The sequence below is a fragment of the Podarcis erhardii genome (genome assembly GCF_964252035.2).
Source record: "Podarcis erhardii genome assembly, chromosome: 1".
Lineage (NCBI taxonomy): Eukaryota > Metazoa > Chordata > Lepidosauria > Squamata > Lacertidae > Podarcis > Podarcis erhardii.
The window spans coordinates 88400397-88416008 of record NC_138497.1 but is presented as its reverse complement, the minus strand read 5'-3'; the positions used below and the strand labels follow the sequence as shown (position 1 = coordinate 88416008).

General features: G+C 43.7%; 1 protein-coding gene across 18 annotated transcripts in view; it reads right to left on the bottom strand.

The window, feature by feature from the left end:
• TNS1 (tensin 1) overlaps positions 1–15612 on the bottom strand; it is a 335674-nt gene that overhangs the window by 120140 nt on the left and 199922 nt on the right. For 16 of the 18 annotated variants that reach the window (XM_081852254.1, XM_081852268.1, XM_081852271.1 and 13 more), the window contains 2 exons: positions 13379–13417; positions 2775–2816 (listed from right to left, as the gene is read on the bottom strand). In XM_081852254.1, coding sequence (XP_081708380.1) covers positions 2775–2816; positions 13379–13417 — 81 coding nt within the window. The remainder of the gene's footprint in view (positions 1–2774; positions 2817–13378; positions 13418–15612) is intronic. The other 2 variants (XM_081852260.1, XM_081852261.1) reach the window with 1 other exon arrangement.

Below are 15612 nucleotides of genomic sequence, written 5' to 3'. Positions count from 1 at the left end.
CCACTGTCCCCAGGCAATGCGGATTGAAGGTCCTGAGGTGCCAAGGCAACCACAAGGGATTGGCTGGATCTATCTGGAGGGGCATCCAATGCCACCCCCTCATAAGGAAGGACAAAGCTAATGCAAGATTGGCTTGAACACACATTCCATCTAGCCTAGTATTCCCGGCATCTTTTGCTAGATGCTTTAGGTGGGTGTCCGAGCCAAAAAGGGAGGGGAAGAAAATCCTCTTTGGAAAACAAACAGGGAAGACCCAGGAAGAGTCTCTTCATACCTCTGTGTTTGTACAAAAGCCATTCAAGAGGTTTTGCATACATCCTAAAATAATAACAGTTTTGTTTCCAGAAATTCCTTGAATCTCATAAAACTTCCATCCTATCAGAGCAGATGTCATATTTCTAAAGATTATCCATTTCTCTTTTCATGTTTCAAAACATCTGAAGTAGAGGATCACAGATTGCAATGTCTAAATCTGGTGATTAGGAGAAGGGTTTCTTGCAATTTAACTAATCACAGAAGTAGTCTGTGCAACCTTTTGTGACTCCCTACTTCAGACACTGCAGCTCATAAACAAGTAGACCACCCATGAGGACAGTTATTTACAGGGGTTTAGCAAACTGGCTAACTTCAAAAAATACCAGTTTCCCCTCACTTTTTGATACGGGTCCTTTAGGGTTGATCTGTTTCAATTGTACTGTATGTAGACAGAAGACTACTGGCACATTGGAATTCCAAACAGAACAAATCGAAAAGGACACAAGCACACACAAAGCACAGTGGAAAGGGACAAAAAAAAAAAAAAAAAAGCAAATTATTCTGATAGCAATGCAATAAAATTACCCTAATGAGTTTCAAACTGAGTTTCTGTTCGTCAGAGCAACAAATTTAATGGACACCACAGTGGCAATAGCTGACAAGTCTGCCTTTGTGACTTCTAGTCTGTTGGCAAGTGCCTTGCATTATAGCTTGCCACTGAGTACATTAAATTTGTTCCCTGATCAACAGTTCTTGTGATTCCAATGCATTAGGATAATATTACTGCATTGTCAATAGAAAAAAAATCTTTTGTGGATTTCTACTATACTTTTTTGTGAACTGGTGTACCCCTTCCTCTGTTTCATACCCTAATGGAGCACAGAGGCAGAAGCTCCATGGGATCAGACATCTCACAACTGCACAACTGCACACAGAACAAGTCCCCGCCTTCTTAAAAACTACAAACAGAACTCATTTATCCTCAATGCTTCAGAACATGACTTTTATTTTGGGCATTTGCAAGGAAGTTTTTATTTGGCATTCCTCAACTGCCTTTTAAAAAACAGTGCTGTGTGAGATAAAAAGAAAAGCTGTTTTCTGACATTTCTCAAAGTTGTTTATTTCCCCCAGAAGTTTTATTTTGTCTTTCTTTATTTTTATTTTTTTATTATTGTACAGGATATGCTACCATCATCTTTTCAGTATCTCTCTTTCAGCAGATGTTTCTGCACCCTTTAGATGCCGGCTCGCTACTGTTCTCTCTTTTTGTTCTTTTTAAAAAATAATATTTATTAAGAGTTTAAAGATTACAAAAAGAACGGCTCGCTACTGTTCTCAATCCCAGAACATACCTGCTAGTCAGCAATCAATGGTTTTCCAGGTGTGAGGTGGGGCTTACTATGGAGGCGCAAGCAGCTGACAAGAGAAACTCAAGCTCCTCCCAGCTTACGCATAACACCAAATCAAGCCATGGCTTAAGAATGCATAAGTGTGTGGGGTCCTGGAGAGGTGAGTGCAACTGCTTTGCTTCTCCTCTGGTCCTCCTTCTGCAGCTGCACTGGTGTTAGCTAAGCCATGGTTTGGCTTAACATGTCGACTGAACTCAGACTTGCGATTTGTCTTGCTCTGGACAAATCACAAGTCATAGCCAAGGCCTGTTCTTGGTTTACAGCTCATACTTTGTCTGGAGTGAGGCAAACCATTAATCCAGGTTCAGATGGCATCCTGAGACAAACCACAGCTTAGCTCACAGCAATGCAGCAGGAGGAGGACTGCAGGATGAGCAAAACAACAATGACTGGCTCTTCAGAAGCCCACAGGCTCACACGTTCACTCCAAGTCCTAGTTTGGCTTAGCATCATATGCAAACAGAGTCAGCATGCCTCTTGACGAATCATGATCCATCACAGCATCATCCATCAATCACTGCAGTTTAAAAAGCTGTGCACCTTATGCTGCATTTGAGCATACTGAATTGGTCTCATTATTCATTTGCAACATATAAATATCAAAACTCAACATCCTGAGTTCAAAATATGCCTGCCCTTTGGAAATGTAGCTTATATTGGTTTTAAACAAGGCCATGTTACTTTAATGTAGAATTAAGCACAGGGGATGCTAGAGCGGTTTTTGAACATGACTCACTATGCCACAGTTCATTTTCTGAATCCATTTCGTAAATCGTGCCACGTGTAACTGTTTAGTAATTGTTCTTATGAACATGATACTTGACTATAAGACTGCTTGAATTATGTTTACAAACCTGAGCAAGCCTCTGCTTGAAATCAGATGAAATACAGTTGCTAAATAGCTAAGAGACATAGTAGGCTACAAGGAAGCCCGAGTAGGAAAGGTTGTGGGAACCTGAGATTTGCAGGGAGATCAAGGACAGGAGGATTAAGAAGCTGCAGAGAAGTAAATGGGAAGACACATAACAGGGAGCAGAACCACTGCACACAAGGGACATCCCCCCCTCCTAAATGTTCTTGGCTGCAGCAGAGGAAAATCATATCACTTACCGGGGTTTCTAAGTGCTTCGCAGGACTTTCCTCAGTGGATGGCTGTATAGGGGAGAGAGATAGAGAAAGCATGAAGGCTTAGCATAAGTTCAAAGTTCCCCCACTTATTTATAGTACTAAGCTGCACATTCCCAGGCAATGTTCAAAAATTCTACTTCCTTCTCAAAACTGAGGGAAAAGATTCAAGAGGTCCCTGGAAGGTGGGCCAGACTTCTCAGTTTGAGACAAAGTTGAATTTTAATGGGAAGAGAGGAAGTTAATGTTTAGTGCGCAACAATTCACTTGGAAAACCATTTTTAAATTGTTATTAACCAGAGAGATCTACATCGCTATGCTAATCGTAAATAAGCATTTTGTCACCATTCTGATTCTGCGTTTTCTTGTAGCCCAGGGCCTGGCTCAAGACATTTTGCTGCCTGAGGCAAAAGGCAAGGTGGCAAACACACACCACAATTCCACCTACAGAAAATAACTGGACCAACAGTTGAATCTTACATTCAACACTGGCAAAGGGACGGTACACCTAGGGGTCGCTGGCTCACTTAGGGGGCACTGGGGGAATCTGCATGACATGCACATCTCTGCCCACCAATACCTTACTCCCGGTATCTGCTGCCTGAGGTGGTTGCCTCACTCTGCCTAACGGTGAAGCTGGCCCTTTATAGACTATTCTCAGTCAGCTCCCTTTCCTCCTTCAATGCACCACAGTATTCTTTCTTCTCTCTCTGCACAACCATGTCTCCCTTCTGTGTTAAACCTTGCTCCTATACAGCTGCAAACAAAACGTTTTAAGTGCAATATACAATGTGACACTAGACAGCGATAGTGAGCCTTATGGAAAATTCAATGTATTGTTAAAAACGCTTTTGGAAAAAAGCATATCCCAAATGTTTTTTATATGTGTGTAGACCTCTGCCCACTTATTTCATGTTTCCCCCCTCCCTACCCTCCAACATCTCGCACCCTATCTATTTCTATAGCCTCAGCCTCACATTTTTCTGCACCTTCATATGTATCACCTAGAAGGGTCATAGCCCTTTTAAAAGTCACAGGGAAAATCCACATTTTTATTTGCAAATATTCATATTTCATATTGCAAATGAAGGCATTGCAATAGGCATTGCGGAAGGGGGTTGCCAAAAGAAAAATCTGGGAGTAATAGCTGATGCCAGTTCGCTGAATCACAGTGTTTGGCCAAACAGTCTTGAGTTTTCCCCTACAACCTGCCAATTTTTCTAGGTTACTTACAAGTAGTAAGCTCTGTTCTTGAGGGCTGAGTGATTACCATGAGGGCTTTTTCAGTTATGGAGCTCATTCTGCATAATTCCACCTCTAGGCAAATCATCTGGGTGGGTTCCCTTCAGACTCTTAGAAGAGGATTTAGGACCATCTAGTTTTAAGGTCATTTAGAGATGGCTAAGTGAACCATTTTATTTTATTTTTATTCCTTGAAATTTTATTTGATTCTCTTTGTAATTTGACATCTTTTTTACTATAAAAGTTGGCAATAACAGCTGGCTTTTTAATGCACTTTTTAGTTTTGTTTTAATGTTAATAATCTAAATGGATTTGATTGTGAACCATCTTGAGGACCTTATTTTGCCAAAGTCAGCATACAAATTGAATAAATGGGCAAATTAATAAATTTATCCTTCTGCTCTTTCAAAAAAAAAAAAGCCTCTGTAGGAAAAACACATTTGCCTTGGTTCCTTGCACAGAACGATGTTAAATGTTCCAGACATAATTCAATTAGCAACCTGAGCTTTGATCACGCAGAAAGGCAAGGGAGTCCAGTTCATCTCCTGAATCAGCTGTAAAAGCTGGTGCTTCCCCCTCTCCCCTCACCCCATCTCCTTCTGAATTTATGTAAACAGAAGCAGCAAAGCTCACTGCCACTGGAGGTAGATGTGTCTCTGCAAGCCAGCCGTCATGAAACACCATCCATGCCTAAGGCAGTTTGGATGCATACAAGAGACCCCTGTTTTCTGTGGTTTATGTGTTGTTCTTCCAGAGTACTAGCTAAGATGCTTTGCTGTAAATATTAAAAATAAGACCTCTAGCATATTAGTCATGGCAGCAGTTCAAGGCAGCACTCGGTATCTCAAAGTATCATACGCCATGTACTAATTACACATATTTTTAAAGATATCGCTCATAGCTTTTTGATTGAAAAGTTGTTTTGAAGGAGTTCAGGGTTTCCTCCTTAGCTGAACATATATCTTCTTTGGCAAAATCTCCTGATCTGTGTGCATTGTTCACATTTCTGAAGAGTATTTTAGCTTACATCTGCAAGAATGAATCAGACTGGCCATATGATTCATGACTGTCCTCTGTATAATTGAAGTCTTTCTCTTACAAGGAGCAGACCTAATTCAGAGAAGAGGAACATCCCATGCCTACACGCTGCACAATTTGACCCAACATTGCCATCTCCCATCTCTGTGTACCCAAGGCACTTCTGTACAAATGAGAAACAGACAAGAAGCACAGCCACATGGCAGGCTGGGAAGGGAAGGGAACATCCATCTCAGAAGAGGGAGAACATTTGCTAGAGGCAACGTGCTTCCTGACCAACGTGGATTCTGCATGGCTGTTTTAAGGGAAGACATTTCCTTCACCTAGCTTGGGAAGTCTTCGCTGGCAAGAAGGAGTTATAAATCTTCCCCACTGGCAACTCCTCGTGCCTACCAGCCAAGGAACTCGGAGCATGCCACATTCTAAATCTGCACAATGGTGCCATTGTGGAGAGTCCTTGGGTTCCTGGCAAATGTACAGGTCTCTTAGGCAGCCCTTCAGGAGAAGGCTGGCTCCTAGCACACCGCACAGCTTCCTTGACAAACCCACAATAACGGTCCCAAGGAGACCAGAGCATGTGCCTTCCACAGATAAACTTCCTTGGCCAGCCTAGGAAGCTCTCTCAGGGACCTATGTATGCTGTGTTTACCATCCAAATAGGCCAGTGTGTGCACAGAGATTAATCTGTGTACGGAGATAATAAGCAGCAGAACACTTGTGAAAAGAAACTTGCAAAGCAGCTGGCAGCAAAGGAGCACAGAAGCAGATAGTCAAAATGCTCTGTTTTGACAGGGGGGGGCTAGATTTGAGAAGAGGCATGTCTATGGCTTGGCAGGGCTCTGTGCAGGTACCTGCATGAGGCCACCTCTAACTGCTGCCTTGGCTTGCTGCCAGTGCAGACGGGGTGCAACGCTGAATAGCCCAAGAAGATAGGGCTCTGTATGCCAGCAAGCCAGTTACCCAAGCAAGTTGCTTTGGGCAAAGGATCACAGGGCATTTGAAGGGCTCCAGACCTTGGTATGCCAGCCAAAGAACAGAGGCGTGCGTATCAAGAGTTACCAAACTGGAACAATAACGGGAATCGGGAGCCGAGTTTGGTCTAACCCTGCCATTTGTAATTCCAGCAAGGGATCATGAGACAGCTGTGTTGTGCTTTATCCCTAGCATCTGATAATCAAAGATATACTGCCTCTGAACACAGATGCTCTGTTCAACTGCTGGAGCTAAGACAAGAGCCGTTTATCATTAGGCACAGCTTGTGACTTTCCAGAGGAATGCGGGCAGCTACTGCTGGAGACAGGAATCCACAAGTTTTGCCCACCCGTGGCAGTCAATGAAATGTTGTGCTCCTCTCCAAAGGGGCAGGGTCTCCGAAGGGGCAGGTGTAGGAATAAGCCCCCACTCTCTCTTTTTCCAGCTCCAAGCTGGAGAGGGTGATGGAGGCTTATCCCAGTCACAGGGAACTTACAAGAGGTATTCTATACATGTCCATGGCCAAATATGATGAGCACAGTCCTCTTGCCTAGTCAGAGCTGGGGCTGAGGGCTTGTCCCTGTTGTGCTCAGCTTCAAAGGTCCTCTGAGCGCCTAAGAAGCCCACTCTCCATCCCAGCTAAGAGACTGGTGGGGGACCGGGGGCTTGTCCCTGTCACACTGAGCTTTATGCTTGACAGAGGTGGGGGAAGGAGGAATACTCACCATGGGAACCATGACAAGATAATTTGTGGAATTTGATGGGATTATACCGCTGGTGAAGATGGCTGTTTTTATAGTACACCCCTCTTGGACCTACATACATACAGGAGCCCCTGTTTCAGCAATTCTGTATACTAAAACACCATTAGAATTATGGATGTTAAGAACATAAAAAGAGGCCTGCTAGATCAGGCCAATGGCCCATCGAGTCCAGCATCCTGTTCATAGCTGTCAACGTTTCCTTTTTTTAAAGGGAAATTCCCTTATTCCAAATAGGATTCCTCACAAGAAAATGGAAAAGTTGACAGCTATGATCCTGTTCTCACAGTGGCCAACCAGATGCTTATGGGAAATCCACAAGTAAGAACTGAGCACAACCTCCTGCCCTGTGGTTTCCAGCAACTGGTAACTGATAACATTGCTGAAATCCACCCATCCTTGGCTCAAAATACAAACCCTGCAGAGATACAATGCTTGCCTTAAGTACAAAATGAGTATTACAGACTGGGCTCTTTTCATGTGAGCTAAAGCAGAACTCCTCCCTTCCTTGCTCCCATTCCCACTTTGCTGCTGCAGCTGCTCTGGTGACAGACAACAAGAAAGCATCTCAGGTGAAAGGGACTCTGGGAAATATAGTTGGTGCTGTTGGGAAAACTACATTTCCTAGGATCCCCAGTGCTCAGGAAGCTGTAATAGTAATGTTCATTGTGTGGGAGCACCAGGTTGTGTGTGTGACTCACATGACACTGGCAAAGAAGCGGCAGATGTTCCACAAGAAAAGGAGGCCAAGTGGGGCAGCGGTTATGGGGCATTTGGAAACTGGGGCAGGGGGAAGACAATAGGTTTTTCTTCAAGTTCTACACTGCTCCTTGTTGCTGCCACCCCCAATCTTGTCACAGCTTTTGTAGAGAACAAGAAACATCTATGAAAAGGAGGGCAGGGCCTCCTTCCCATGATACTTGTTTATGTCAGCACAGATGGAACATGCTGACTGTTTTTGCACAGATAGCTTCTTTCGGAATTCCTTGCTCCTCTTTCATGGCAACTTAGGGCTTTGCAAAGCTTTGATCCAGAGTGCCCTGCTGCCTGTCTCCTTAACAGCTTCTGACTTACCATTAAGAGATTTCCAGGGGAAAGGAAGAGACAAAAATAAAGATTTGGGCAATGACGACAAAGCCCAAGAACCATCTGCTGGAGCGATTTGTGTTGTGCTGGGAAGGCAATGCCAAGCGCTCTGAGACACAGAGACTGCATACCGTCAGCCATGTCTGGCAGCAGGAGGACCATTCCAAGAATGGGAAAGGGCACAGGAGAAGCGACAACTCTGTGCGCCTATTGGAGATGTGGACAAATCTTTCAGCTTGCATTTGGTGAGATACTGTGAGTTTGCAATGGAACCAGATGCCTGACGTCACCCAAAGGATAAAATACTTACATGGCACAAGATGGCAGCCATGCAAGTTAAGAGGTATGGCTAAGGCCAATTATGAAGCCTCTACACTGGGGCTCTGAAAAGGTTGCATAAGTGTATCTGCATCTAACCTACATTTTCCCAGGTCCTCAGTCTATGTACAGACTGTGCATGACTTTCTTCAGTTAAAGAATATGGGGACCTGATGCAAGAAATAGTACCTTAATTCCGACAAGCACTCCTACTTTAGTGCTAAACTGAAGTTGTCACACCAATCATCCCTCAATTCATTATTTTCCTTACTTCAAAGAAGCCTGATTTTTTGTTTTTGTAAGCAGGTTTGTTGCACAAGAGTGCCAAATCCACTTTAATTGTCTATGCCGAATCTGGAAGCACTGCTGGATTTATTCTTCCTGAGCCAAGTGCATACCACCCCTGCAGCTACCAAATTCATAGCCTACCACCACTGTGATTTCCAGTTTCCCCATTTGGTGAAACTGTCCCTGCCACTAAAGGGTGTGCTTCTGTTTTAAATGTGAACACACAAAAAAGAATTGCATTCCTGGAATGGAAAATGTTAGCCTCTGCAATCCCAAGTAAGAAGAGTAGGAAGATTCCTTTTTGCCTTCAGATTTCTTTTAAAAATATGGAAGAGAGGTCCTGTTTGCAAGTAGACTTATTGCACAGCTGCTAAGGGGCAGCCCCCAAGCAAGCCTCCTCCTCCCTCCCACCACCCACCTCCCTGGGTGAGCCAAGGACACGGTTTCCAAAGCTAAACTCTGATTTATTCAGATTTGGCAGAGCCATGCTGGGGCCCACAATGTGATTGGAGCAGCATGTGGGTGGTTTCAATATGCAAGAGTTACAAACCAATTTGGAGCTTTCACTAAGCCAACCCCACCCTTCCAGACATGGGAGGGATGGACTCTGCCAGAAGAATCTGCCCTTGCAGGCTGGACACTTTTCCACATGAAAAACAACACAAACTGCCCAAAAATGAAAGGAGAATCATGTTGAAGTGATGATAAATCAGGCCAATGCTGGAATGTATCATATAAATGATGTTGAGGGCAGCTTTTCAATACAGCAATTCTTTTGTTTGCTTCTGGAGCTCTGATGCACACACAAGGCCAGGGACATTGTTAGCTGGTGCCCTGGGAAATCTGAGACTTGGGGCTTTTACACCATGCCCTGGGTCTTTTGACCCTTTCCCTTGTGGTCTGTTTAACAAACAAACAAAATGCTTACAGGGTAACTGGATGCACTGCTGAGTTCAGTTTTGATGAGACCCTCAGCATCAGCAATCTTTATTTGCTCAGATGCATCTATATCAAGTAGCTTGTGCAAATTAGTGTGCCATGGGCCTATGCCTTGAGTCCTATCCATACCCAATAATGTCTCTCTGCAAGGTTTATTCCCATGACATGGAAATGGACCATTAAGGAGGAATGCTGCTAGGCTGCTCCACTGTTTCAAGAGGCAGCAAAATATTTCTATAGGTGGGGTGGGAACTACCTGGTCAGTGGTATTAAGCCACCTCCTGAAAAGCATTAGAATTCAGCAAGACCACCCCTCTGAAAGACACCAACAAGCTATTTATGTGGGGACAAATGGTCCTACCAAAGTGTGTGGGTGGGTGGGTGCAGAGCTGAGCATTTGGTACAGTCTACCATGTGGGTGGTCTAAATCTAGGGCTTGCCAATCAGAAGGTCAGCGGTTTGAATTCCCGCAACGGGGTGAGCTCCCGTTGCTCGGTCCCTGCTCCTGCCAACCTAGCAGTTCGAAAGCACATCAAAGTGCAAGTAGATAAACAGGTACCGCTCCGATGGGAAGGTAAACGGCGTTTCCATGCGCTGCTCTGGTTCACCAGAAGTGGCTTAGGTGTGCTGACCACATGACCCGGAAGCTGTACGCCGGCTCCCTAGGCCAGTAAAGCAAGATGAGTGCCGCAACCCCAGAGTCGGCTACGACTGGATCTAATGGTCAGGGGTCCCTTTACCTTTACCTTACCACTATGTTGCCTGTCCAAGAAGTTAATAGTGAAAGCTTGCAATTCTGAAATGTAGGGAGACCTGTGATAGGGCCTTCTCAGTAGTGATACCACTATTTGGGATGCCTTTCCTAGAGATGATCACCTGACCCTGACCCCGATGTCTTTTTGTCACCCATTGAAGACGTTTCAGATTTTCTGTTTTAGATTTATGTTTTAACCTGAACAACAAGCAACCGTTTTGGATGTAACTATCTTGCCTTCCTATACCATGAATCAGGAAAGAGATTAGGGCCCCCACACTCCCCCGTTCACCTTTCTCCCCTTTAACACACTGGCTTTGGCACTGCAATCCTGGCCAGCTTAAACCACTGTTCCCAATCATGTACAAAACAGGGAACTTTGGCTTAACATCAGTTTACTAACCAGAATCGTAAACCACGGCTTGATCCTGATTTAAGTTCCTGGTGGTTAGTAAACCAACATTAAATGGCAGTTCCCCATTTTGGTTCCATCAGGGTGTTCCCTTTTAAACAGAGCAGGACTGAAGTGCAGAATCTAGTGCACTAAGACAGGAGTGGAGAGAGAAGAGCACATGCTGCTCTAAGCCTCCTTCTGGGCATCCTTAACCATTGTTTAGAAATCTGAGAGCACCCACTATCTCTGTTTTAAATTTTGAGGGGTTTTTTTCTTTTTTGTCCCTCTTCTGTTTTATGTTTTATTGCAGTTTTTTATTGTACTTTAAAAATTTTGTTAGCTGCTCTGAGAGTCCCTGGAGAGTGAGATACATATGCTGAGCACACACACCCCGGACACCCCCCTGCAAAATCCCATTTACAAATAAAGGCCTTCATAGTGTACAGAAATGGATCAAAAGATTTTCTTGTTAGCCTATCTAAAAGAGATTCTGCATTTGGGTGTTTAAAGGATAAGGAGACAGTATTTACCCTGATGGTCGCAACAAAGAATGTACAGTAAACAGAGACTAGAGGATGTTTCATGATTACAAGGATGATTTGACAGTCTTTATGGCACTAATATGGGAACAATGCAATATGCTTGCTTGTGCTGTCTATTCCCACCCCTTTATCTGTTTGTCATACATTTTTAAAACATCCAGAAAATCAATTTAAAACAAATAACATAAAATACATTAACCATGTGCATGTGTGACAGAGGAGGAGTGGTAGAGCTGTCCCTCTTATGTATTTTGAACTTCACCTCACTTCACCTTACTTGGGGCACATTTTACAGAGCTGAAGCACATCACCTCATTGTAAATTTGCAGACCCTAGAATTGCCCATCCTTCTGCAGTCCATGTGCAAATAAATGCCTTTGGTGCCTGAGGCAGCAGCAGAGAGGGCAGAAAGCAGCCAAAGGAGGAGAAGAAACAGGTCACTACTTCCGGGTTGACGCGATCGGTGTAATGGCGGATTCCCTCCGAGCTCCGGAGGGAATCGGCTCCTCTGAGGACGGGTCTTGCCGCGCCGGCGACGCGGGGACCCTTAGAAACCACAGGTGCGGATACCTGTGGACCTGGTGACTCGGTGGGCACCTTAAGCGCCCCCCCTGACAGTCGAAGAGCCTTTTTAAAGGCTGCGGAGAAGGTACGGGGGGTGGCGTGGTGCTGAGAGTAAAACCGCTACCTCAGTGGAGTGAAGCCGCAAGCCATTCACCGGAGAGCGTCAACTTTCTACCTGAAAATTCGATTGGATACAAACACCCCGTGAGTAGAAGAAAACTTGGACTTTAAAAAAAATCGTTATTTGTAAATCGGGCAAACGGGGGGATGTGCTAAAGGGAAGTCCGCACCCCCCTTTCATACAGACAATTGGAAGCAAGGAGCGAAAATCTAAGATCGGAAAAAAGATTTTATGTCTACGGAAATTGGTAAGAGACTTTAATAACTTTTAAGAACAAGTTTTATTTTGCCAAGTTGTGCTGGAGGGAAGAGACGAACTTTGGAAACTTTTGTGACCCCCCCCCCCCCCTTGGACCTGGGAGCGTCCTGCACCAATCTAGCCTTAAGGAATCGGAGTTTGACAGCTGTCAACTGAGCTGTCAAACAGCTGAACAAAGGACAAAACTGTATTACTATATATCTCTTTGGTTTAAAGGTGTTACATATAAACAGACGTGATTTGAAACAAAGTAATAAACAATAGGGTAAAGGATTGCTGGCGTAGAACTTTGAACAATGGCAATCCCCCTAGGGGAAACCAGTGACACTACAATGGCTGCAGAAGGAAAATTACTAGCACAAATTGAGAGAGCCTCTTTTCTCGTGGGAATCTTACAAGAACAATACATGACCTTGATTTTTAAAACAAACAACCTTGCTGATGGAACTAGAGACTTGTTCTTGAGAGACTCTGTAGCTCAACCAAATATGACATCTTTGGAGGGGGTGAAGGAGGAAGTCGGAGAAGAGAAAGTGTGGAAACCTATGTTGCCAGAGAACAAAGAAACCTTTTGGATTACAAAGTATGAAGACATGAGACTGAGGAGAAAAGTGAAGGAGGAAGCCCTTGGAAACTGTGGAATTATGAAAATTAAAGGAGTAAAGAAATATAACTGGGACTTCCTCCTCTTTTCTGGCCTTTATTATCTGCAACCTGGAGGACTTTTGGTAGAATCCTGGCAACAAGTTTTCTCAATTAGGTTTGAACTGGGAGAAGAGGAAGTAACTGTAACAGACACCCTTCGAGACCTGGAAACCAGCAAAAAGGAATATCAACAGAAAAACCGGAGAGAGACTGAAATAGACTTGAGGGCTGGAGATGTGAGGAATCCTGGCTAGGAATTTTATGGGAGGATAACTACCTGGGAAGGGACAGATACCCGGGCAGGGAGGGAGGGGGGAAAACAGATTTTTGAAAAACTTTATGATTTTTGGATATTGTAAATTTGATTTATACTTTAATATAAAAAAGGGGAGATTGGTATATAAATTTTGATTGATCTTAGAAAAAAGGATTTATTGCATATAAGAAGATAGGGTAATAATATAGGGTTTAATAAGATGAACTAAGTTGGAGAATAATGAGATTAAGTTTAGAGAGAGGAATAAGAACTTGCTGAATTAAATGGGGGAAGTGGGATGTATGTGGGGGGGTGGGGGGAAGTCATATGTGTTGTTTGTTGTTAAAAAATTTGAAAATCCAATAAAAATTTATAAAAAAAAAAAAAAAGAAGAAGAAACAGGTCACTTACCAGCTCATGATTGCCAGCAGGCATGCAAGGCGTGGCAGCCTAAAGGGGAGAAGACAAAAGGGAGCAGTGTTAGAATCCTTGCACTTGCAATGTAAAGAGAAAAGAGAAGAGAGAGGAAAAGACAGCATTATGAGCATTATCTGTACAATGTAACCACCTCTGTCCCACCATCAAAGAGTAGTCCCACCAATACTGAGCGGCTCCAACTGCGCTGGGAAACTGCTCCCTTCCTACTAACTAACCAAGGATTTAGCCAGATCTCTGAGTAGTTGCTTGGGACAAGGTCCAAAATATACAGAAACTTCAAGACCCTACCATAAGAACCCGTATAAATCTGCATCCAGGACAACTGCCCAGGAGTGAAAATTCTTACTGAAGATGCAGCCTAGGAAGGATGCACACACTCTGGACTATTCCAAGCTGTCACTGAGAGAAGATGAGGAGGATGACCAAGACCTGCCAGGTGGATGGTTTTTGCATTATGAAGCAAAATGTGACTGGCAGGGCACAGGATTACATGAAGGAGGGGTACTGTACATCTGAATCTCCTTTTAAACTTGCTTTTGGTTTGCTTTGGGGGGGGGGGAGATGCTTGCCAAAGGATGAACCAATTGCAACTGAAGAATGAATGTACTCCTGCACAAGTCAACAAAGAATCCCTGGTTAAAAAGGGTCCAGAATCAGAGAGACAGGGACAAATGTCATCTGAAGATAATTTCCCTCAAGTTTGCTAAGACCTGCACAGTCAGTGTCTCTGAACAGCAGAATGCTCTCTTTCTTGAGTTCTTCCTCCTAGCTAAGTGCCAACTCTTTTTCTACCCCACCTCCAAAAAAAAAAAAAAAACTCCTGTGAGAACAAGTAAACTTTAGGCACCAGCTGAAATATCTAATACTTTTTGGTGCTGGCTCCACCATATCTGTAATCCCATCCCCTGGGATCAGGCTGCCACTCCTCCATCAAACCTCCTCTTGGGTTGCTTTTAAAATGGACCACAGAGAATCATTTGTTCTCTCTAGCCATTTCTTGAATGATTTTATGCTGTCTGAAGCTAAATTTCACAGTATATTGCTAAGCATTTTGTAGTGCTGCTTTTTTAATTACTGTGCTGTCAGTTTATGAAGACTTGGAGCTGAAAAGAAGGGTGTGTGTCTAAGATGAATTAATTAAATAATATTCAGCCTGCCTATTTTCCACATTTGCACATTGCTGCCACCTACAAATGACCACATCTTGAGTCAGCATTGAGATTGCAGCTGCACAAGTTCACAACTGAAGTATTTTATGGCAAGGATGGATGGGGGAGCAAAATCTGTGGACCTTCAGATGCTGCTGGACTCCCAGCTCCCATCAGCCCTATCCAGCATGGTCAATAACCAGGGACCATGGCAGCAGCTGTAGTCTAGTAACATTTGGAGGGCCACAGATTCCTGATCTCTGCTTTATAGGATCGATTCAGCCTGCTTCTGCAAAAGGCAACTTCAATGGAGAGAAATCCAGGTTGAAATCCCAAATTTGGAATTAAAATACAAAACTGATTTCCTCACTAGGTTTCTGTACATATACACTGTGGGGCATTAGTTAAGAACTGTTTTACATCATGGATCAATGTAGTAATACAAATGTTGCCGGATGAACATTTAAGAAGAGGCTACTACAGATGTGCCATCTCTCTTCCATGTGGAGTTCAGTCCACAGAACTGTTCTGGAAAAAAAGGGAGGAGGAACCAAGCACACCCTTCGTTCCGAAGAGGCAGTCTCTCTTACAACCATGGGCAAGCATTGAAATAACAGAGAACAGGAAATCAAGAATGGGTAGATAATGGAACAGTCACACTGGATCCCACCAGTCCTGCAAATGTGGGTAGCAGCTTTTCTTACTGACCACAAACACCAAGTAGCCTAAATTGTGGAGCATAAGGGTGGTCTGCTTTTAAATAAAATGTATTTGTTATCCAGATGTTCCATGTAACACCTCAAAGCTAGTGAATGAGCCTGACATGAGCCACATCATCTTTCAAGTTACTTCAGGAATAATGAGATTTAAAATACTTTACTTTTAAATGGGGGTTTCTTTATTTGCCTTCTCAGTTTTGAAGCAATTGATCATGCCCCTACCCTATTCCTGGATAACCATTAACTTTGAGTTTGATGTGCAGGGGGGGGGGGGGACCAACATGGGACTCCAGAATCTTCATTATTACCATAATTACATTTAAAATTACCATTATCATAG